This window comes from Crinia signifera, chromosome 5 (assembly GCF_055691185.1).
Source record: "Crinia signifera chromosome 5, ASM5569118v1, whole genome shotgun sequence".
NCBI classification, from domain to species: Eukaryota; Metazoa; Chordata; class Amphibia; order Anura; family Myobatrachidae; genus Crinia; species Crinia signifera.
In genome coordinates this window covers 155,764,981-155,789,230 of record NC_139221.1, presented here as the reverse complement: position 1 = coordinate 155,789,230, position 24,250 = coordinate 155,764,981, and the positions used below count along the sequence as shown (strand labels likewise).

Genomic DNA, 24,250 nt, shown 5'->3' with positions numbered 1-24,250 from the left:
TAGTGAATTACAATATAGAAAGAAATAATAGCAGTACATTACCGCTGCTAAATCTATCCACCATGGGCTATCCAAACAGCCCTAACAAGCCAGCACTTATCAGGGCTTATGCTGGATAAATATAAATCAGAATCCCCGATAAACAGTTTTTTTGAGCACCGTTTATCCAGAAAAACATACGGGTCTGGGAACTTATACCGAATCCTATGTGTTATCACCAAAAAAAAGGTAAATTCCCACATGGTAAAAATGGGCTATAATTGGATAGCCGAATAATACCACACTACCATATTTGTAGTGTGGTAAATTACTTCTGGCAATAAGATACCCACCTTAAAAAACTGGGACAAAAGAACATAAGAAATTTGCACAATGTGTTTTCTACAAAATCCTAAGAACAATGTAGGTGCCGCGTCCTATGGTTATGGGTGCAGAGTTAGGCAACACTCAATGTAAGCTTGTATACAGTATATTTGTGCTTCGATGTAGAAATTATCCATAGGGAATAAAGTAATTTATTATATCTTCATGATGCCAGTTGTACTGGCTTCCATAGCTTTTGTCTGTTTTATTATTTTGAACCATGTACTTTTAGTTCTGTAAATAAAATAACTGCCAGATAGTCATTAAAATGTTCATCCTTCATTGCTTATACGGTCTTTAGGTCAACGCATATAAGGTTGACATGCATTGGGTCGACACAATGATGTGGTCGACAATGGCTAGGTTGACAGTCAACATGGGTTTTCCACTTTTTTTTTGGAGCCGACATGTGCCGAAAGGTGGTATTTCATGCCCTACCATCCACTAGGGCAGGGGTTCCCAATCTTTTTTGATTCACGGCACCCTAGAGAATCAGACTTTTTTTCACGGCACCCCTAGGTCAATTTTTTTTTATTTAGATTGAGTTTATATGCGATTCTTAGTGGCAGTTATGTGGTAAAGGGCAGGATTTGCTTCTGTTTTTTTGTTTTTTTTTCTGGTTTTGCTCATAAATAATTAACCATTAATAATTTGAGTTGGTCCTAGACCACCAAGCCGCGGCACCCCTGCAAGTGTCCCGAGGCACCCCAGGGAGCCACGGCACACAGTTTGGGAACCACTGCACTAGGGTGTGGAGGGAGAATAGAATAGTGTAGCGAGTCGCTGTGAGTGCAGTCATACACTTTGACTGTTTCCATGTCAACATTTGGATCCAAAAAATGGAAAAAACCCATATTGACCTTTTGGCTGTCGACTTAGCCATTATTGACCTAATGCTTATGCTGACCGTAGTCATGTCGACCTATTTAATGTATCATCCTAAGCCATTTCAACCATCAACCCAATACATTTTTGACTTAATATTGGTCAACCCAATGACCCATACCCTTCTGTATTATTTAAATATTGTTGTAACTGTTACATTTTGATTTGTTTTTAGTTTGCAAGTATGTCTGCCACAAAAGATGTGAAATAAAGGTAAGCTGGTATAGACTGAGTTTGCATGCTTTTTTATGTCAAAAATAATTTATCAAGTATGATTATGAACTTTTTATCATATAGCAGTGCATTGGGCATGACAGTAGGTTTGTTTCAGTTTCATATGACTGTGCTTCAACTGCCTAAATATATTCCTACTTAATCTATGGCTTCTCGCTTGTCTCAAACCCATATGTGCCTACCCTAATGGAACATCTGGGCCACTCCCAAATTATGGGGTTCCCCAAAAGTCTCCCAGTCTGATGATGTAATTTGCCCTGCAACCCCCCCTCACTGGCTTACAATGTCAATAATCACGTGAGTCAGAGACACAGTAGTGTGGACCATGATAATGCAATATTGTTGTCCAGCCTCACTGCCAAACTTCTGCAGCATAGTAGTCATACTGTGTCTTGAGGCACTGCGAGCCACAATGCAGGACTCCACATATCTAGAATGGTTCTTCAGATGAGTAGTTCATCTGCCATTGGAGTAGTATTCAAGTGATTAGGTTTGCACACTACTTTGAATTAGGCCCATCATTGATCATTATCAGCGTGCACTTGCACATATGTATACACAACTTAACTGTGTACTGAAATGCTAAAGATTTGGGGGCCCTGGACTGTGTTAATCAGGAGATGCAGACACTTAATGCTGACACCTGGTTGATCCTGGTAAAACCATATTATTTATTTCGGCAGAGGCGTAACTATCATTAGTGCAGCAGGTGCATTGCACTGGGGCCCTAGAGAACTAAGAGGCCCACTTCTGCCCATTTTACCCTCTTCATGTTACCCACTGTTTTCCCCTGTCACCACCTGCCTATCCTTGTCACCAGGGCTGGATTAACATAGGGGCTGATGATGGAGCTGTGGCTCCAAACCCAACTATCCAAATAGGTCCACAGGATCTGCAAATTGTTATGCTGCAGCAGACAGGCATAAAAGAATCCTCCTGATAGTGTGCCATCACCATCCAAGGGTCCGCCCAGCTTCGGACAGTTCATGAAAATGAGAGTGGGCTACCAGCAGGTGAGGAGCTAGGGGTACCAGTGCCTCACCAGTGGGTGAGGGGGCTGGGCTACCTGCGGGTGATGCACTGGAGCTACTTCGGTCAAGGCCTTCAGTGTGTGGTATGTGTATAAAGTGGAACTGGTACTGGATGAATTATGTATAAAGGATGCTGCTAGTGTTGGCATCATATGTAAGTGGCACTGCTCCCGGGGCCTTAAGTGTGCGAACACCGCTGCTACCGGGGGCATTATTTGCGTGCGGCGCTGTTTCCAAGGGCATTATGTGTAAGAGCGGCAATGCGGTGTGTGAGTGGTGGAAATTTTGTATGTAAGCAGCGCTGCTACTGTGTGCATTATGTGTGTAAGCTACAATGCTACTGTAGCCATTAAGTAATAGGCACACTGCGCCATTATAATGCACCCCGTAATGCCCAAGATGCTCTAGCTGGCACAATGTGTATTAGTAACACTACTGTGTGGTGTAATGTGTGAATGTTTTTCCACAACTCTGGCATTTTTGTTCTGATTTTCTAGAAATAATGTTGATTCACTGTTGCGCCTCCCAATCTGCTAAAATATCAGCCTTAAAATCATAGAAAACATAAACATTACTTTGAATTTGGATTTGCTTTGGTATGCTTCCTTCATTCTTTGGTAATTATGGTTGATTTTTTTTTGTGTTTTTTTTAAATGTATTTTTACTCAGTGGTCAATAATATAACAGATGGTGTATGCTTCATTTAAGCAAAGAGGAGAGGGAGAATGGGATGGTTAAAAGTGGGTGCATAGCTATGCCCTATATGGTGCTAGCCACAGCCACAACCACAGCACAGGCCGCAACCCCACATCATTGGCCACACCCTTATATCAGTAGACACCCTTCCACCATGCTCACCACAAATCCTGCATTGGCCCTTCATAAATTTCAGCTCCAAACCCATCTGGCACTGCTTGTCACTCACTGCAGTGTTGCATATAGTAAACTTGGGTTAGGATGGAGGAGGGGTGCCCAAATTACCTTTCTGCCCCTGGGCTCACCACCTACAACAGGCCCACTGGAGCAATGCAAGTGTTGCTCCATACAACCGCCATTGCTGACAATACCGATCTGTTGTTCCATCATTTTGACAGTTGGTAGCTAGTTCATAATAATCATGTTTTTAAAGTTAAAGGGCGGGATGTATTAATATACATTGCCGCCCTTCGCCACGCCCCCGCCACGATGCTAGCACATATGTACTAACATATGCGGCTGGCATCGCGGGGCGATGACGGAGGCCCCTCACGATACCTGTACTGTGGTGTGCGGGGGTCTCCGTCACCTCCCAGCCGCATACTGCTCCCCTGCAGCCAGGACAGCTCAGCTGTGGTGGTTTAAATTCCGGGGTCCAGGAGGACCTGCAAGAAGGTAAGCTGGAGGGAGGGGGAAAGGGGGGTCAGCGGCGGAGGTGGCGGGATGGCGAAAATATGTCCATGGGCTTCTATAGGGTATCGCCACCCAAAGGTTGGCGATACCCTACTATGCGGTATCGGTGCAGCCGGGTTTTAATGCATAGGAAAATGCGGCAAAATGGGGGTTTTACTGCATTTTCAGCGTAATAAATCTCGCCCAAAGTATCCACAATGGGTGGATATCAAACCTCCTTGGAGTTCCTGCTTACACTATCACAAACATGGATAGGTCACTGCCTTCAACATTTATTTGTTGTCACACTTATCTCTAGAAATACTGTAGGCCAGCGGTGGATAACTAATCGGAAGCAATGAGCCAAAAAATATGTTATGGTAAGAGAGAGATCCGATACCATGCCAAAATATGGGCGTGCCCTAGCTCCCAAAAGGCCACACCCCATTTTTAGTTGTGGCCTAGCTACAAGCAGCACATTTTGTGCTATATAAACCATCTTGTGACACCTTCGTTTTAAACTAGCAGCACATTCATACTTTTTTTATTTTAAAGCTGCAACCCATTTAATGTTGTTATAACACCTTGTGACACATTTATTTTAATCTTAGCAACCCAAGTAAGCACTACATACACCATATTATTCTTGCAGCACTCAATTGTAGGCTAAGCCTACAGCTGAATCCGCCCCACCACTAGTGACTAAAATAACTTACAATCCTAGGAAAGAAGCTGGTCCAATAGGATAAGCACTGGTGAGAGCAGCATAAACACACCACTAAGGAGCAGAAATAAAGATGGCCACTAAAAGGGTCTTCCCTGGCATCTCTTTATCATTTTCTACAAGCAAGAGGGCTGGGTTTGCCAAGGCAGGAAAGCCAAATCCAGCCATCCCATCTCACCAGAGAACTCTGTGTCATTGCGGCGGGGGGCAGCTGGAAGAGCTGACAACCGCTGTTAACAAAGCGCTCAGTGGTGTGGCAGGGGGCAGCTGGATGAGCTGATAGCTGCTGTCAGCAGTGAGTTCACAGCCAATTCAGCTCCGCAGCTAGAAGAGCTGACAGCCGCTATAAACAGAGACCACAGTGATTGTGCACTACTCGGCTGTATGTTGGCTCCCGAGGCACTGCCACTTGCCCAGGGCCGGTGCTGGGGTGTCTGGCGCCCTCCTGCAAACCATAAATTTTGCGCCCTTTCACATTGCCATTGCAAAAAGCTGCAGCCCGATTGTTGGAGTGTATGCAACATGCGATCCTATGGAGGATCTCGGGTGCATGTACATGTATGCATACACCATCTCAGTGCTGTGTCCACAAAATGTTGCATGCACTAAAGGTGCCCATACACGCTGCATGAAATGCATATGTTATGGGCTAGATCGCATTGCATGGCATGCATGCAATGTGTATGCGAGGCGATCCGAAAGCAGTACAAAAAGTATGTGCAGCACTCGTGACTGAGGGGAAAAGGAGGGGAGAGAAGGAAGAGATGGAAGAAGAGGGGAGGAGATAGAGGGGGCGGTGCCACTGGCACAGCACACTGAGAAGAGGGAAGGAAGGGGAGGCGGCGCTGCTGCCTGTTCATCATTTGATTGACAGCTGACAGGCGCGGGGAGCAATGGGTAGGGGGCGGATCCGGACATGACATGTCATCCAGGCATTCACAGACAGCGCTACATTCCTCAGCGCAAGTGTCCGTGAGGAAGAGGGGGCAGGTCGCAGGAGGAGGACAGTGTGTGCGCGGTGCAGGGAGCTGCTCAGCCTCTCCATACTGCCGCCCGCTGTCAGACAGGCGCTGCGGCAGTATGGAGAGGCTGCATGCAGGAGGCAGTGACAGTGAGGGCTGGGGCAGCTTTAGCAGAGCAGGGAGGGAGACGGCGCCTTTTCAGCATGGCGCCTCCCTGCTTTGCAGGAGCTGCTGAGTGGGTAGCGCCGGCCCTGCACTTGCCTCTTCTGACTGTGCCACAGTCAGAGGAGACAAGCGGCAGAGCCATGTTTGCGGGAATAGAATACACCGCATACGGCTCAAGAGCCACGGAGTGGCCACCCCTGCTCTAGGCTGTTTTCCTGGCCCTGTCAAAACTACAAACAAAATGGATGAGCAGATTGACATTACTACCTATTTTAAGGCATTTTCAACTTATGAAACATGCAATCAACAATGGGTTTCTCTTACTTTTTTTATTATTATTTTTTTTTTTATGGCTTTGGCTTGTCTCTACCTACTAACCATTCCAATTTAAGTAGTAACATAGAAATGTGGTCAAGGAACTTGACAATATGCAGCATACTAGATGAGTTAGGTTAGTGGACAGCCAGGTCTGTGTGGCTCTAAATAGCGAGTGACAATGTGGGCATCCTACAGAGATCAGTAAGTGGGTGTTCGTTCCCATTTTGGAAGTGGATGGCAGTCTCTGGGATCCAGCAGAACCACCCGATATTCAGGAGCTTCCCGGATGTTTCTGTAGCGTAGGCAGGAATGATGGGGCAGTGGTGAGCATAGAGTTTAAATGGAGTGTGATATTTATCAAGTATTTGAGAGAGATAAAGTACTAACCAGTAACTAAGTCAGTTAGCAACTGTCACTTTGCAGGTTGGTTTTGAAAAATGGTAGTTAGAAGCTGCTTGGTTGGTACTTTATTTCTCTCCAGGATTTGATACATGTACCCCTAAATGTATCTGGTGCAATGGGATCCGAATAGTTGATATACAGTATACACCCATCAAACTGTATTGTTTATGTGAAAATTAACTTGGGTGCCAGAAATATGTGTCTGTGTATGTTTGTATGTATGTACATACATACATACATACATACATACATACATACATACATACATACGTATGCAAACACATTGTACTGCAAAGTAGTTTCACAAATAAGCGTAACTTTCACAAATTCCATGCAATAACCTCTGTATGGTTTTATGTGACACGGTACAACATTTCTTGCACATATCTGGGAGAGGTGCCAATATTAACCCATTTACTCGTATTTTGTTAGGGTTTTGGTGCAAATATGTCTTTTTATAAGCTGTGAATACCAATAATTTCATCCCTGACTTTCATTCTCTCAGCATTGCTGTCACTGCACGGACACCCCATCCCCCGGCTTAATTTTTTCCCTTACTCTAAAGCAAGCGGGCTAGACAAAAACATCTGTTTTTATTCAAAGAGAGGTGAGGTGGATTGATTCCAGATCCTGGCTGTAACGGAGCCAGTGGTTTTGGTAAGCTGAGGCGGATTGTTCGCATAAGGCCAAATTATTTTGAATAAATAATATTGAGGGTATTGTGTTACATAGCATACTTTTCTGCAAGGAAAGGAACAGTAATATGACCCATAACACGCCTGTTGCATCAGTTTAATGAAAGTAGGCAAAACAAAGACTATTAAAAGTAGTATTTTTTTAGAAATACATTTTTACTCTGTGCATTATAGTTATTGGAACCATAGCTGGAACATATTTTCAGGTCATTTATTGTTCCTTTAGTATTCAAGTCTTCGCAACACCACCTATTTTAAATGCATGGACACTTCAAAATTGTTAAAGGTTTTGGATCGCAAAAAAATAAGTATTGTTCTTTGATCCTGCAAATTATTCTGGTTGTTAAGATGATTATTCTTATTATATATTTTTTTACTTTTAGGTGGTGACTCCATGTTTTCTTCCTGTGAATTATGAGTTGGTAAGACTTTTATTAAATTAGTTTATGTTTTCAGAATGAAATGTGTTTTTTTGTTAAAGAATCAAGTTAATAATATGTTTCCATATATAACTGTGGCAAGGACTAATCAAACCTTGATCGTATCTGTGAATAGGAGCTATGCAGATGAACATGTTTTTTCAGCTGGTTTGCTAAATATTCCATTTCCCAAATTTCATATGATAAATTATTATTGCCCTTTGTACCATGGCACAGCCTCTAATGATTGTTTAGGTTAACAAACCCAGCCATCCCAAGTGTTCATATGAAGTTAAAAAGGATTGGTAAGCTGCTACATTGCCCTTACATCTGGGAACAATTGTGGTCAAACTAAAAAAAAGATATACTTGGTCACTAAAGTTATGGACCTGGAGAATGTTGTTACGTAATTTTGCACAAGAAGTATTTTCAGTTTTATTTGATTCTGTCCTACATAATGAGCAGACAGAGCAATGAAGCGGTTGGAACAAGACCTAAGTAAAACATTGCTGCTGTGCAATGCTCTTTTGGAGTGAATCTGAAAATCAGTCCTTTCAAATCTTTGTTTTTTTTACACAAAAAGTACACATGAGGGTTGTGCAATAATGCAAAAGTTTCTGACAGTGCATAGGTAGACTGTCTCATTAACGTTATTAGGAAATGTCAAGGCACACAACCGTACATAACAGTGCTGCACGACAAGGTAGTCCGCATGTTCACTTCTTTCACAAACTCAACAGAGACCACTGTAGAGCCATGATCTTCTATGACTACAGGAGTGCTCTGCAAGAGCCTATGCTGCCGTCTCCTATGGTCCTGGTGTCCAGACTGTTAGCTGGGCTCCCGACAGAGGACTTGGAGCTGCTGTTGCCACTAGTGCACATGTCTTGTCTGGATCGTGGTAGGTGCCAAAGGCTATCATGTCTATGGCAGAAACATCCAGCAGTGTTGGATGATAGTCAGCCCTGAGGCTGTGTGGAAGTTGCAGTATGCCATACCAGTGTATGCCACCCCTCTTGAGCACTGGATTAAATTATATAAATGTAATGAATAATAATAATATAAATACAATCATCAATGTACGCTGGTCAGCTAGTGAGGTTTAACCCATAGCTGACAGCATCTACAGCTTTGACTTCCTATGCAAGCAGAGATGCCACACTTAAGCATTTATTGCCTAGGACATGCTGAGTAACCTCCTCCCGGATGAGTATTTGCTTTTCTGTAATTTCCTCTTTTCTTTATGTACAAAATAGTGTACCAGTCATGAAAATGAAGAATTCATTGATAAAGCATATGTACAGTTTCTACGGCAGCTCATTTGAAAGATCTAGTGTACCACATTAACCATGTGATGTGGTAGTACAAATATTTCACCAATTGATTTAATTCATATGATCTGGCCACGGGCACACATTCTGTCACATATACCGGTAGTCAGACCTCTCATTGGTCATTCATTGTCATATAACACATGATCAACTTTAGAATCTGACTACAAACTCTACTCAATGTGTGGATTCAAACTTACTTTTAACACTTCATAAACCTATATCAGTTACTTGTTGTGATAATCTTGTGATTTTGCATAACAACTTGTGCTATTGGGTGTTTAATACACTACCGGTAGTTCAAAAGGTTGGAGTCACCCAGACAATTCTGTTTTTTTACATGAAAACTGAGATTTCAACTACACCAAATTTTGAGTACGCTACATTAATATGTAGTACATTAGCATGTGATATAGTACAAAAATAACTGCAACACATGCTAGTTTGCCTTGCGCTATTGACTACATGGCAGAGCGTTTTGCAAGAGAAAAGAAACGTGTTTGGTCACCAATATATCCACAGATAGTATCAACATGATTTTCTTGTGTGCTGAATTTTTTTCCCACTTCTTTTGTAGCCTAACAACATTGGCACTTGTTTGAGTCATGTAACTGAATTAGTAAGTATTGATTATTACGTTAAATGTGGCATGCATGCATGTTAAAATGTGACTTCACTTCTTCCTGATTTCGGAGCTTAGAACCAGGGGCGCAAGTATGGCGGTACGGGGTGGTATGGCGTACTGGTAAAAGATATACCGCCATAACAAATGCCCCCCCCCCCCCGAAGTGATTAATGCGCATGCGCGCATATGTAACTGGCGGGGGCGTGGAATCCGCCGCCAGCCACAGCTGATTGCCTTCGGAGGGGAGTGCATCGCGCGTCTCTCCTTCCCCTCTCTGTGTCACTGTGACTGGGCTGTCACCTGTCAGCCAATCAGAGCTCGCGGGCTGGCAGCTAATCAGGAGCCAGCCCGCGAGATATGATTGGCTGGCTCTGGGTCAGTCAGTGAAGCCGGGGCAGGAGAGACGCTAGATGCGCTCCTCTCACCAGGGAACCAGGCAGCGGCGGGCGACTGGAGGGGGGAGAGGAATGAACTGGACACAGCCAGCACTGCAGGAGGGTGAGTTGTGCTGCTTACTTCTGGAACTGTGGGAGCATTTATGTGGGGGGCATATCTGGCACTGGGGGCATATAAGGCACTGTGGGGGCATATATGGCACTGGGGGCATATGTGTGGCTTTGTGGGGGCATATATCTGGCACTGGGGGCATATATCTGGCACTGAGGGCATATGTGTGGCACTGTGGGGGCATATATGGCACTGTGGGGGCATATGTGTGGCACTGTGGGGGCATATGATATCTGGCACTGGCGGCATATGTGTGGCACTCTGGCAGCATATGTGTGGCACTCTGGGGGCATATGATATCTGGCACTGTGGGGGCATATTAGTAATGGGCATCAGTTGTGCGGTGCAATGAGCATTATGGTGTAGGGCATAATGTGTAACGGGCATTATGGCATGAGTCATAAATATTGGGTGTGTGGCACGTAACAGGCATTACTGTGTAAATTTTGGCCATGTGCCTTCGGCGTGCAATACTCCCCTTAGTATCATATGACCACTCCCCTTAGTATCATATGACCACGCCCCTGACCACACCCTTTTTTTTTGCACAGTACCGCTAAGTCGTTTTTTCTTCTTGCACCACTGCTTAGAACAAGCCATGATGCTCACCTATTGCTTGATACCACAGACTAAATGTAAAAACAAGTTTAAATGTAAAAGTTGCGAAGAGTTTGGGAATTCTGAATATTCTGAAATGAGATCTTTTGCCCAGACAAGCTTTATTGATTAAAATGGTTACTGTTTTTATACTGATAACATTTAGCTATATTATGGGGAGTATACAACCCTGGGTCACAACTGACAGTCCGTCGGTCCATCCCGACATCTGTGACCCTGGCCCGTTTTCATTTTGCTCAACCGAAAATGGGGAGTCGCTGCATAAACGCCCGTAGATTGTCGAGATATGGCCGTGATTGTGACAATCGACGGCCGTTCTTGGCAAAACGGGCCATACAGCTTTTAAAGTTGGCCCCATCATGCAGTCGGCCAAGACAGCATTGAATAGGCTCCCGCCGCTATTCCCCCCCCCCTTAGCATAAGATGCAAGAGGCCCAGGGAAGTAAATACAATTTGTGTAAACCCTTTAAAAACAGAGCTGAAACATCAATTTATAGCTTCTATTTTTAGCTGGGTACACACTAGATTAGGTCTGTCCAATCCTGTGTAGTCAGCGACACCCTCCATCAGCCATACATGCAAGGCCAATAGGGGATGTCATTGGCTCCATCCCTGCCCTCATCGGCAACTGTGCATGCACTTATCGATGCCCGATCCCATCACTGCAAATGTCAGGCTGGGTTTACATCCTAATGTATACCCAGCTTTAGGCAAGAGGATAAAAAAACATTATTTCAAAATGTATCTTCTGTTTACGAGCAGGTTTTCTGCAAACGTTATCAATGTTATAGGTAGCTTTTTGTATTCATTGTTCACTGAAATATTTGAGAGGAGGAAATTGTTGCATAAAGTTAAATAACATAATCTGTGCCCTTAAAATAATTTTAGGTACCATAATATGATATTGGCTTGCTGCAAAATATTTCTGTCCTGGTTTTCAAGCTCCCTCTACTGGTAGGATGTGAATAAACACGAGTAACAAATATTTGTATCATTTTGTATTTATTTAACCATTATTTATATAGGGCACACCTATTCCCCAGCGCTTTACAGAGAATATTTGAACCTTCAGTCCCTGCCCAAGTGGAGCTTACAATCTCTATATTCCCTAGCACATGCAGACGCACACACATTCATTCTAAGGTTTATTTTCTTGGGATCCAATTGACCTACCAGTATGTTTTTGGACTGTGGGAGAAACAGAAGTACCCAGAGCAAACCCACGCAAGCATGAAGAGTATATACAAACTCCACACAGTTAGGGCCATGGTGGAAATCAAACCCATGACCTCAGTGCATATGGATTAAATATGTGCATGCAGTGGCATATCTTTAATGGGTGCAGTATGTGCTGTTGACACAGGCCCCTGGATTCAGGGGGCTTACATTGCATACCCTGCACTTACTTTTTCAATACTTGCTTCTTCTGAGTCCTGCATCAGCGCTGCACAAATAACCAGGAAAATGATACAGCAGGCCTTTTTCCTGATGTGTTGTGTTTTGTGCATGACAAAAATCACATACACAGTAGACTGGCACAGCACTAGAGTCTACGGACCTCCTAAAGCTCAAAGTCCGTCTACTGCACTTCCGCTACCTGCTAGAGAGGAGAGTGACTTGGATGGATCATGCACCTTTTATAAAATACAAATACATATTTAAATGCTATTCCCTCCTCTCCAAAGTACAGTAACATACTGACTATATTAATAAAGTAGATGCCTGTGGCATATCACCAGAACTCCAGGAGTGTTCATAAGGATAAGGATTACTTCTATTTAATTTTACAATATGTCTATCTTGCTAATTGTGCGATGTAAGTGGAAGCCATTTTTCTGGAGACAAAACGTCAATAAAAGTAGCTCTACTACTGTGGCTTAAGCATTGGAAAACAGTTTGTTTGTTAAAATTGATCACCAAGTTAGACAGGTTAGGAAAGTGCATTGCATACTTCTACCTCCAAACATTATAAAATGCAGGGATTTCTTGAACATGACTTTGTCAGGCATGAAAGGAGACTTGACTTAAGTTGGGTGTACACACTTATGCGACTTCTCCCCTCTAAGAAGTCCCACACAATCCCCCCTTGTGTGGCCCGTGACCTTCCCGGGCCTCAGGGTTGCATGTGATTTATCGTATGTTGTCCTTTTCCATGCGATCTATCACATCTGATCCCAGCCAAGCCTGCTGGCTTGAATGTGATTCAAAAGATTGCGCATCGCATCTGACCTGCTGTCAATCACATGCGATTTGGATGCTTTTCCTGCAATTACATGAAAATAGCACAAATCTCATATGAATCCCATATTGTATGGGCAACTTAAGTGTCTGTCAGGCCACACCCCTGGTGTATTATGTTATGGGAATGTTACCACATGTCATGCAGATATTTCTAGTCACAGTTGATAGAAAAGAACACTTTGAATTGCATGAAAGTAGCATGATATTAGTGAAAAAGGAGTGAAGAGTGTGAAGACAAATGGCTAAAGGTAGAAAATCACATGTTTTGTCATGCACATCATTTTGTCTACAAGTGACATTTTGCCATAATACTCTGTTAATACTAATACTGTGTTGGCATATAATCTGATTGTTGGTGTTTGTGTTTTTCTTTGACAGGAGTCAAACAGCTTTTCAAAAAGTTCATCTTTTTCCTGTGACAAATTGTCTCAGTGAGTACATAATTTAATTATTAGGCGCTTACTTGAAAAATTGCTGTGAACGCAGTTCATTTAGGTTCTAACTATGTCTGTTGAAATATTCTCTCAAATACTTCTATCAGCTGGTGCTCAGTACTTTTTATTTACACATTTTTGTTTTATAAAAATTGATTGAATTGTTGCCATAGCGCATGTTTCGCTTATCATACTGTCCATGGTAACATTCCTGACTATTTTATTTTTTAACTCCTATATATTTTTCAAGTGTCTATTATTCGATTAGTCATTGGATTAAAGAAATCTAATAATGGTGTTCTATTGAAAAATTGCTAATAATGTTTTATATTCAACTACAGAAACGTGGATTTTGACCGCATCATGGAGGAAGGTTATGAGCTTGACCTCACCTTTATCACAGAGCGAATAATCTCTGTATCATTTCCCAGTAGCTGTTCAGATGAAACTTACCTTCACAACCTCCAGGACGTGACCCGCATGTTAAAATCAAAACATGGGGATAATTATTTGGTAATTAGCAGGAGTTAGGCGTGCATACACTGTGGCCGTCGTTAGTGAATTACAGACTTTTTCAGATTGTGATACTTTTTTATATGCACACATAGGGCCTGATCTAACTCTCTCTGCACATGTTACATCTGCCCCACCTGCAGTGCACATGTTTTTTCCATTAGCAACCAAATGTGCTTTGCGAATGAAACCGAATCAGGCCCATAGTATCTTGTTCTCATAGCAATATTGTCCACTAAGCCTTTGGGCAGAGGTTCCTAAACTTCATTCTCAAGATGCCCTAATGGTCTAGATTTTACTTATCCATGTTTGGCCACAGGCAACTCAATGAGTACCTCAGTCAATTTGATTTAGTTATCTATGCTGTGACGGGGATATCTTTTAAACCTGGACTTTTAGTCTGTCCTGAGGACCGAAATTGGGAACCACTGCTTTAGGGCTATTCTCTGTAATCATGGTAACGCTCCGTTTTTTTTCCCTCCAGTAAAATACTGATCAGTTCTCTTTATTTATGCTTTTAATTTACTTGGCTTTGATCCAATTGGACTCCTAATTCACTAGGAGTGTGAATCCAGTGGGACTTCTTTTTTTTCAAAATGTTACACTTTTTTGTTTGACACTTATTGCACTGGGCAGGTTTACTGTAATGGTGTGCACACACCTGAGATGTGCCGTGCGATGCGATCCCCGATGCGATTAGATTGCATCGCATCGGATCGCACGGCATGCATGCGATGGCATACAATTTGACTATATAGTGCAGATCTGTACTGTATAGTAAAGGCAGCCAAGACTTTCTGCCGTGCGATACGGGAGCGCGCATCGGGATCACAAGGGTTAAACCCCTTGTGATCTGCATGCGATCTGCGTGCAATACCGATGCGATTCTGACTATATAGTCAGAATCGCAGCGTAATTGTACAAGTGTGTACACACCATAAGGTGCAAAGTGCATAGTCTTATTATTAATCGCATGAAGATCTCTGGGATATCATGAGGGTAAATTGGCCAAGATCTTTCACACGAAAAACGTTTAGCAAGTTGTGCATCCAACTCTTGTACACCTGTATCCCATTCATTAATGTCTTCCTGCAAAAAAATAAATAAAATAAATCTGCCCATCGGTGTAAATGGAGGCCCCGTATCATGTGTTCACATTGTAGAGATCAATGATTGGTGCACACTTTTGCAACCTCACATACTTTCCCCTTTTTAATAAAAATGTCCACGTAAAATCAGGTGCACATGTAACATAATTTAGACCTGTAATGGCAATGATGCTGCAATTGTAATAAATATAAATGATAATGGGTTGTGCATGTCTTACATAAGGCTTACATAAGGCTACATAGTCTATAGTTGACATTAATTACCGATGAAGGGGCATGGACATGAAAATGATTGCACAATGTTACTCATAACAAGCAATCATATGTTCATTTATTTCTCTAAACTTAAAAAAAAGCAGCATAGGATTAACTTCTGAGGCATTTGTTTTCATAAAGGATCCTCTGGCAGCTGATTAGCCTTTGTTTGCAGTATACTTTGGTGTCAAGAGCCATACAAATAGACTGGTAAAGAATCAATAGTAATAAATGACATCTATGTATGTTTACATATACACTTACCTTTTACTGGTTTGTTTAAAACATTACATAACTGCGCTAAAGTTAAAGAAGCCCAATAGTGTTTGCATCAGATCCGCGGTAATTAAACAATGGGTAACTAATTTTTGCATGCAATGTGAGTATGTACAGTATCATGTATACATTCTTTTTTTTATATATATATTTCTTTTAAACAGATATTAAATCTATCAGAAAAGCGTTATGAACTTTCTAAACTGAACACTAAGGTATTTATTAAGAGAATGATTTGATTACTACTTTCCTTCTTTTTCACTACCTTTTATATTATGGTGTATATACATGTGTAAATAATAGTCACTATAAGGTGTGGGATGCAGCAAAGCTAAAACTGTGACCAAACACCAGACAATGAAGTTTTCAGAGGGTTGGTTGCTTTTCTCCTATGCCGTTATGCTTGAGAGACTTGGCGGTATGCATTGCACACAAAATGTGATGCTTGATGCATCCCACCCCATGAGATTAATCACTTAGAAAAGTATGTGCTGCGTTATGGTACTCTTAATCTTTGCGCAATATGGAACATGGATCAAAGCAGCTGAAATAAGTTACATGAATTCAAATGCTGTCTTTTTATAATTCACACAAATTGTCTTGTTCAAATACAGTACAGATTGAGTATCCTGTATCCGTTCATCCATTATCCGAATTATTCCAAAAACCGTGGTTTTTGGAATCATTCGAATTTTTTTTTTTTACCCCCCTAACCCGCTTTCCTCTACCTCCCCCATGGCAGCCCTCACTTCTGGGTTTCTCCCTTCTGGGTAGTGCACTCGGAAAGTAAGAAAGACACCAGCCCCCATAAAAGGGCCCCTCCTCCTTCCTCTTGTGTCTTTTTTTCTTTCCGGGTAAGTGCAGACAAGAGAGACAGGTGGACACAGGCTTACCCATCCCAGGCTTGTTTTCTGCGGCAGCTCCGGCTCCCTGCAGAGGACGATTGGACCCAGCTAGAGTTTCTACTGGGGTGTGGAAGTGGCCGCATGCGGACCCCCCCGGGGGCAGCTACGAGCGGTGGCGTCCGCAGGAGGGACGCTGATGGCGGCGCGGGACAGCGTATGCCGCGTCTCTGCCTGGCCCGCGTGCATCTGCACAGAGCGGGCGGACGTCAGCGGCAGTGCGCGGCGCCGGCTGATGACGCGCTCCCGCCGTGAGCGGAAGCGTACTTAGCCGGCGCCAGCGCTGAAGGCAGACGGCAGCAGCAAGGAGGCAGCCAGCGTGTCGCACGGTATCTGAGGTCTCAGGAGGAGATTTCGGCAGGGTAAGGTGCCGGTAGGCACAGCCTTTTCATTATAGTATGCGGCTGGTTAAATTGTGGCAGTCAGAGGCAGCCTCCTATTCTGAGTAATCACGCTAGGTTGTTCATTGGCTCAATAAGTAAATGAATCTGTGGCAATCCTTGGCTTTCATTACAGGTATTAGGCAGTGATTGTTTCCTTTCTCTTTTGTGCTTTAGTATTTAAGGGCGCACTGCTGCTATGGAGGATGATGGGCGTCCTGGGAGGAAATCGGGGTAAGCCATGTTTCTTAGAGGTGTCCACCTGTATTCTATACGCCCACTTAGTTAATAGTAATAGGTATTGTATGGTTCTATCTTAGGTCAGAGACCAGCAAGGATAAGGAAGCCAAGTCTAAACATAAAAGGCCTCACTTAGATAAGTGTGCAGCATGTGCAAAAGGGCTGCCTGAAAAACATGTGGGCATCCTGTGTGAAGGCTGTAAGGCCCCCCAGCAATTGCAGCCGGCACAAATGGCTAGCCTGGTGGAAATGCTAACAGCCGCTTTGGCGGAAAAGTTTGTGGCTAAGGAGGAGGTGGTGAAACGGTCATCTAAAAGAAAAAGCATGTCATCCCTAGTGAGGACTCGGATGACTCGGTCCAGCAGTCAACCAGTGCAGTCATGCCAGAGTTTGAAGTGGACCAGGCAGATGAGATGCCTAGTCAGGATAAACTAGAAACTGAAGTAAATCCTGACATGATTGATAACTTACTAAATTTGATTTATAAGTCTTTAAACATTGATGACCCACAGGAGGATCTCAGCCTCCAAGAAATGTTGTTTAAGGACAAGAAACGTAAGGGTAAAGTGTTCCCGTTGTCTAATACTCTGAAAGAGGTGATTTCGGAGGAATGGAAGCACCCGGACAAAAGGGTGGTAATTTCAAACAGGGTAACTAAAATGTACCCGTTTGACAAGCAGCAGGTGGCCTCGTGGGAGGTAGCGCCGAAGGTGGACGCTGCAATAGCAAGACTGTCCAGAAAGACCACCCTGCCCCTTGAGGAGGCCAATATTTTTAAAGACCCGATGGAGAGGAAAGTCGAGCTGGGTCTCAGAAAGCAGCAGCTAGTCGCAGGTACTGCTTTGAAGCCAGCGGCGGCTATGGCGGTGACTTCCAGGGTTTTGCGAGGGTGGTGCCAGCAGCTGGAAAGTGACATGCTGGATGGTCTCAAAAGATCCGAGTTGCTGAGGATGGTACAGGACGTACAGCTTGCTGTGGAATTTCTGTGCGAGGCATCGTTAGATTCGGTGCGCTTAGCAGCAGGAGCTACAGCAGCGGCTACTAGAAGAGCCCTCTGGCTGAAGCCATGGGCGGCGGATGTACAGTCAAAGAATAGACTGCTTTCAATGCCCTTTCAGGGTGATTATCTTTTTGGGAAACAGTTGGACGACTTAGTTTCCAAAATTTCTGGGGGTAAATCCGTATGGTTGCCCCAGGATAAAGTAGCTAAGAAGACTCCCCCACCTAGATTTAACAGGTATCAGCAGGAGTTTAGGGAATCCCGGGCATATAGACCAGGGAGATCGTACAGAAGAGGATCCTGGATCTCCAGGGCCAATTTTCGAGGCCAGGGGAACAAGGAAAGCAGGTTCTCTTCCAAAAAAGACCCCCAATGACGCCAGCCCACAATGTGTGGGAGCCAGGTTGCTGAAGTTTCAAAGCACCTGGCAAGAATCCACCTCGGACGAGTGGGTTCTGGAAGTAGTCCGTTCAGGCTACAAAATAGACTTCATGAGAAAACCAGGGGAGCTCCTGGTACAGTCTCCTATTCCAGAGGACATGGAAGAAAGGAGAGCATTGTTGTCCAGCCTAAAGGAGATGCTGGATCAAAACGTAGTCAGCATAGTGACAAAGGCACAAGAATTCCGGGGATGGTTTTCCCGTTTTTTTGTGGTAAGGAAAGCCACGGGGGGATTCCGGACTATTCTGGATCTGCGCAGATTAAACAAATTCATAAGAATAAAGTCGTTCAGGATGGAGTCGATAAAATCAGTCATTCTAGATCTCAATCAAAACGACTTCATGTCCTCAATAGACCTCAAGGACGCCTACCTACTCCCGTTTGGCCTGGCAACCGTTCCCCGGACTTTTACAAAGGTTCTGGTGGTCGTGATCGCATGGCTAAGGCAGAGGGGGATAAGGCTATACCCCTACTTGGACGACATTCTGATTGTGGCAGAATCAGAGGCGCTCCTAGTACAACATACGGCAGAGGTAGTAGAGTGCCTAAAGGCTCATGGATGGCTGATAAACGAGAAAAAAAGTCATCTCGCACCAACACAAGAGATACAATATCTAGGGGTGATTATAAATACGCAAGATCTGAAGGTGTCTCTGACAGAAGTCAGAAGAGAAAAACTGGTAAAAAAAGTGAATTGGATGAGAACAAGAAGGGTGGTCTCATCCCGAGACTGCATGGAGACTCTAGGCCTCATGTCAGCAGCCCTGGAAACAATCCCGTGGTCTCGGTTCCACATGAGGAAAATCCAGTCATGCTTCTTAATGCAGTGGGACAAAGACAGCAAGGGGTTAAACCAGCGCATAACCCTGTCAAACACAGCGAAGAAAGATTTGGACTGGTGGTCAGATACGGAGCGTCTGGCAGCAGGAAAAAGTTTTGCGACACAAAAACAAGTATTGCTCACGACAGACGCCAGCCAGTACGGTTGGGGAGCAACGTGTGCCAGCCAGGTGGCTCAAGGTCGCTGGTCAATAGAATGGCAGTCAGCCCACTCCAATCTAAGAGAGATGGAAGCAGTGTATCGGGCGTGTATCCACTTCCAAAATCAAGTGTGGGGCAAGGAGTTAATAGTGAGATCCGACAATCAGGCGGTTGTGTCCTACATAAACCATCAGGGAGGCACGAAAAGCAGGGCCTTGTTGGAACAAACATCCAAAATATTCGAGTGGGCGGAAGCCCATGTAACAAATATTTCAGCAGTTTTCCTCGCAGGGAAGGACAATGTGGTCGCAGACCAGCTAAGCAGGGAAGAATGTCGGCCAGGCGAGTGGGCACTCAACAGTACCGTGTTCAATATGCTGATAAAGAAGTGGGGCATTCCGCAAGTAGACTTGATGGCAACAGAGAAAAACAGAAAAGTGCCAGTCTACTTTTCAAGGTTCCGAGAGCCCCAAGCAGCTCAAGTGGACGCCCTGACAGCGGTATGGAACATGGACACAGCATATGTGTTTCCACCAGTCCCCATAATACCAAGACTACTGAGAAAAATCCAGAGGGAGAATGTGGAGGTCATAGCCATATTGCCTCACTGGCCCAGAAGGGCATGGTTCAGTACTGTGCGCAGGTTGGCGGTGGACGACCCATGGAGACTACCATCGATCCCGGATCTGCTGTCGCAGGGACAAGTAACGAGGGCACAACCTCCGTCTTGGAACCTGACGGCCTGGTTACTGAGACCAAGACACTAGCAGCAAAGGGATTCGATAAACAGGTCATTGGCACACTACTTCAGGCCAGAAAAAGTACGACAATGAAGACATACTACAGAATATGGAAAAGATACATATACTGGTCAAGAAGTGAGCAGAAAGATCCAAAATTGGTGGCCACAATATTGAGTTTCCTACAGCAAGGCCTCCAAATGGGCCTCTCAAGTAGTACATTGAAAGTACAGATATCGGCACTAGCCTCCATGCTAGACTGGGACGTAGCGAACGACAGAGACATACGTAGATTTATGCAGGCGGTAAAAAGATTGAAATTAAGAATTAGGAGTCCTCTACCACCCTGGGATTTAAATTTAGTATTAGGAGTACTTATGGAAGATCCATTTGAACCGCTACACGAAATATCGCTGAAATGGTTATCCTGGAAAGTTCTATTTCTGGTGGCAATAACTTCAGCACGTAGAGTCTCGGAGTTACAGGCGCTATGGATAGAGCAACCCTATCTGAACTTTTATGAGGATAAGGTAACGTTGAGGACTAATCCTCTGTTCGTCCCGAAAGTAGCATCGGAATTCCATGCGAATCAGGAGATCGTGCTCCCATCCTTCTGTAGTAATCCATCCAACAGTAAAGAGGAGCGTCTACATACGTTAGATGTCGTTAGAGCCCTAACTGTATACAAGCAAAGGACAGAAGGATTCCGGCAGGCAAAAAATTTGTTTGTACTAACAGGGGGAAATAAAAAAGGGCAGATGGCATCTAAACAAACTTTGTCGAGATGGATCAGAGAATGCATCTTAAAGGCATATCAAATAAGACAAAAGGAGCCACCTGAAGGGCTTAAAGCGCACTCCACAAGGTCGGTGGCTGCATCCTGGGCGGAGAAGGAATCCGTGTCAGTTTTAGAGTTGTGCAAGGCGGCAGGATGGTCGTCGATTCATACCTTCACGAAGCATTACAGGGTTGATGTAATGTCATCGTCAGATGCCAAGTTTGGGAGAAGAATCCTTAGCGCGGCAGTCTTGTGAAAAAAAAAAAAAGAGGAATTTCTTTTGTTAGTATAGCCAAGCGGGCTTATATTTCTGTTTACGTGAGTATTACCCCCCCCCCTGAATTTATGTACTGCTTGGGTACGACCCAGAAGTGAGGGCTGCCATGGGGGAGGTAGAGGAAACACCTGATTATTACCTGGTAATGGATTTTCCTCTACTCCACCATGGCAGCATATATTCCCGACCCTCACTGGTTGTTTTTAATGTGTTATGTACTAATCTGTTATATTTTTAAGCTGGAGAATTCAAAGACACAAGAGGAAGGAGGAGGGGCCCTTTTATGGGGGCTGGTGTCTTTCTTACTTTCCGAGTGCACTACCCAGAAGGGAGAAACCCAGAAGTGAGGGCTGCCATGGTGGAGTAGAGGAAAACCCATTACCAGGTAATAATCAGGTGTTTTCATACTTACCAAGTCCCAGGGCGTCCACAGCAGGCCTCCGGCATCTTCTTCAGGGTCTCCAGCGGTCCCAGGAATGCATTGCGTGAGTGTGCGCGCGCGCCGGTGACGTCACTGGCACGCGCGCACACCCGCGCAATGCATTCCTGGGACCGCTGGAGACCCAGAGAAGATGCCAGAGGCCTGCTGTGGACGCCCGGGGACTGCGTGGACGCAGAGGGACCACCGGACACTATCAGGGGACAGGTAAGTATGGCAAAAAAAATTATTCCAAAAACCGAAAAATTCCCCTATCCGGAATGCTCGTGGTCCCGAGCATTTTGGATAGGGGATACTCAACCTGTATACAGTATGTGGCATTTTGATCTCTGTAGTTGTGTAATAAATATATATATATATTTATAATTGGTGCAATGCATGATTTCTTTCAAGCAACCAGTCTGCAATGAAATGTGGCCAGGTCTGTATGCATTTCTCCTTATTTCAGCAGACACCAGGAGTGGATGCAAACAGGTGCTTACAAATCAGTGCACAATGCAAAACACATTACAGTACAGTACATGGTCAGACACTGTTGTTCAATCCGCATGTTATTACCCGTGAATTAGACACACTTGCTTTTCTTTTTTTGGTACACCATAATAAACGTCTTCCCCTTTTAGATGCTGACTAGGAAATCTGTTTTATTTCTATGAACTGATCACCGTAATCTTGCGAATAGATCAGAGCAGCATTATTATGAGCATTTTCGCATAATTGGGAGCAATGTAGGTGCATTTAGCCAACTCAATGCTACAACTCCTCATCTTGAGCACCTGCCAAGAGATCTATACAATCCTTATAATTTTGTATTTACATAAAATGAGATACTGTATAATGGTGTAGTCACTTTTGCACTTTTTGCATTTAAAAAAAAAGCTGTACAATGCATTTATGTTCGACTGTGCGTAAGCCCCCAATGTTTGTATTTATAGTAGTTGCACATGTAATCGGTGGCATTGATCAAGGTAGATCTAAACAATGCAGTAAGTAATGCGGTTCATTATCAACTAGTAGATACAATTAATCTGTTTTATTTTGAATGTAGGTAATGGATTTGGGTTGGCCTGATCAGCATGCCCCCCCTCTAGATAAAATGTGCACCATGTGCAAGTCAATGGAAACGTGGCTAAACAGTGATCCCCTGCACGTGGTTGTAATTCATTGCAGAGTAAGTACTGTCGGTTATTTATAATTTGATTTTCATAAACGGTCTTTACCTCTAGATTGTTTTTATTGCACTTAAACCTGGCCATGCACATAAAGATTAGGTTGGACATTTTGATTGTTTTCTTCTTACAGTAAAGGTGCTCTGAAACAACAAATCTTTTTGATCAGAAATCATTCAACTTTCATTTCAAAATATTGCTAGTCTGTGCCCCATCTAGGGAGTCATCAGATAACCAGAAAATAATTTGTTTGTCTTCATTACCAACCAATTGAATCTGTAAACGTTGACACACAGATCAATCTGGCTTCTTTACTTGATCACAAAGAAACCAGATCTTTCAGATATGCCCATACAGTACATAAACATGTAGTGCTAAATACCAAAGATTCACAGTGAAATAATAATTGGGTCCAAGTCCGCCAGCCCGTTTCAGCCAGGTTTTAAAGTGGTAATAATTTACAATGCATGGTTTTGCCTTGTATATGATCACCACTTTAAGAAAATGTAAAATTTCAGCTGGCATCCTGTACCTCTCATGAACTCAAACCATATTGCATTCTCTGCGCCTATTCTCCAGCAATGACAACATGCGGTCAGATGATAATTGTATGTGTCATCAGATGTCATAGGGGGTATTTTTATTAAGGCTAGCAGGGGAAAAAAATGATGTTGTGGATTTCTGTTAGATTCTAGAGGAAGCTGAAACAGGAATCTATGTTAAATGCCCTGATTATGGGTTCAGCAAAAGGGGTTTGATACGAAATCCCGGCGTTCGAAATCCCGGTGTTCAAAATCTTGACGCCAGAATCCCAACCGCCGAAATCCCGACAAGGGGGGGACGTGGATCGCTCGCCGCGCAGTGGGCCTGGTGCTTCGCTGCGCTCGGCACACTAATTTATTCTCCATCTATGCGTGTCGTGTACACCTATAGAGGGAGAAATTGGTGGGATTTTGAAGGCCGGGATTATAACTGCATCCCCTGCAAAATTGGTAACCCAGGTTTTTATAGCCCTGGACATTATACCACCCCTTTCTCTGCACAAACAATTTCTGAATGATTATTGAATCCACCCCCATTGATTTCAGTCTGTGCGCTTTGGTGAAGATTTGAACATACTGTAACTTGATAATTGATATATTCAGCCATACACCAACCAGACTACATAGCAGAATGAATGCACTTCTAACCAGCTCTCATTATTTACAGATTTGTATATTCTGTGATTATGTGGATTTAGAAATACCCTACAGACATAAGTAAAACTGTAACCTACAATTTGTATTGATTAATGTGCCTGTTTGTCATCTCAGGTTGTTGTAGTTAGATATTTTTTTAAATACCCCTCGCAGCCTTTTTTAGATCTTTCTACAAAACTATTGCTACTTATGTTTTTCTCATGTGTTGAGTTAGTGTTACTACAGTATC

The 24,250-nt window shown here is 43.6% G+C and overlaps 1 protein-coding gene across 4 annotated transcripts in view; it reads left to right on the top strand.

Annotated features, from left to right (window-relative positions):
- Positions 1-24,250, top strand: part of TNS3 (tensin 3) — a 375,154-nt gene that overhangs the window by 187,534 nt on the left and 163,370 nt on the right. For 3 of the 4 annotated variants that reach the window (XR_014474929.1, XM_083188132.1, XM_083188133.1), the window contains exons 3-9: positions 1,424-1,461; positions 7,531-7,569; positions 9,475-9,516; positions 13,267-13,319; positions 13,664-13,835; positions 15,640-15,690; positions 22,702-22,824. Coding sequence is in view for 3 of the 4 variants with exons in the window: in XM_083188132.1 (XP_083044258.1) it covers positions 1,424-1,461; positions 7,531-7,569; positions 9,475-9,516; positions 13,267-13,319; positions 13,664-13,835; positions 15,640-15,690; positions 22,702-22,824 (518 nt within the window). In the remaining variant the exon portion in view is untranslated. The remainder of the gene's footprint in view (positions 1-1,423; positions 1,462-7,530; positions 7,570-9,474; positions 9,517-13,266; positions 13,320-13,663; positions 13,836-15,639; positions 15,691-22,701; positions 22,825-24,250) is intronic. The other variant, XM_083188134.1, reaches the window with a different exon arrangement.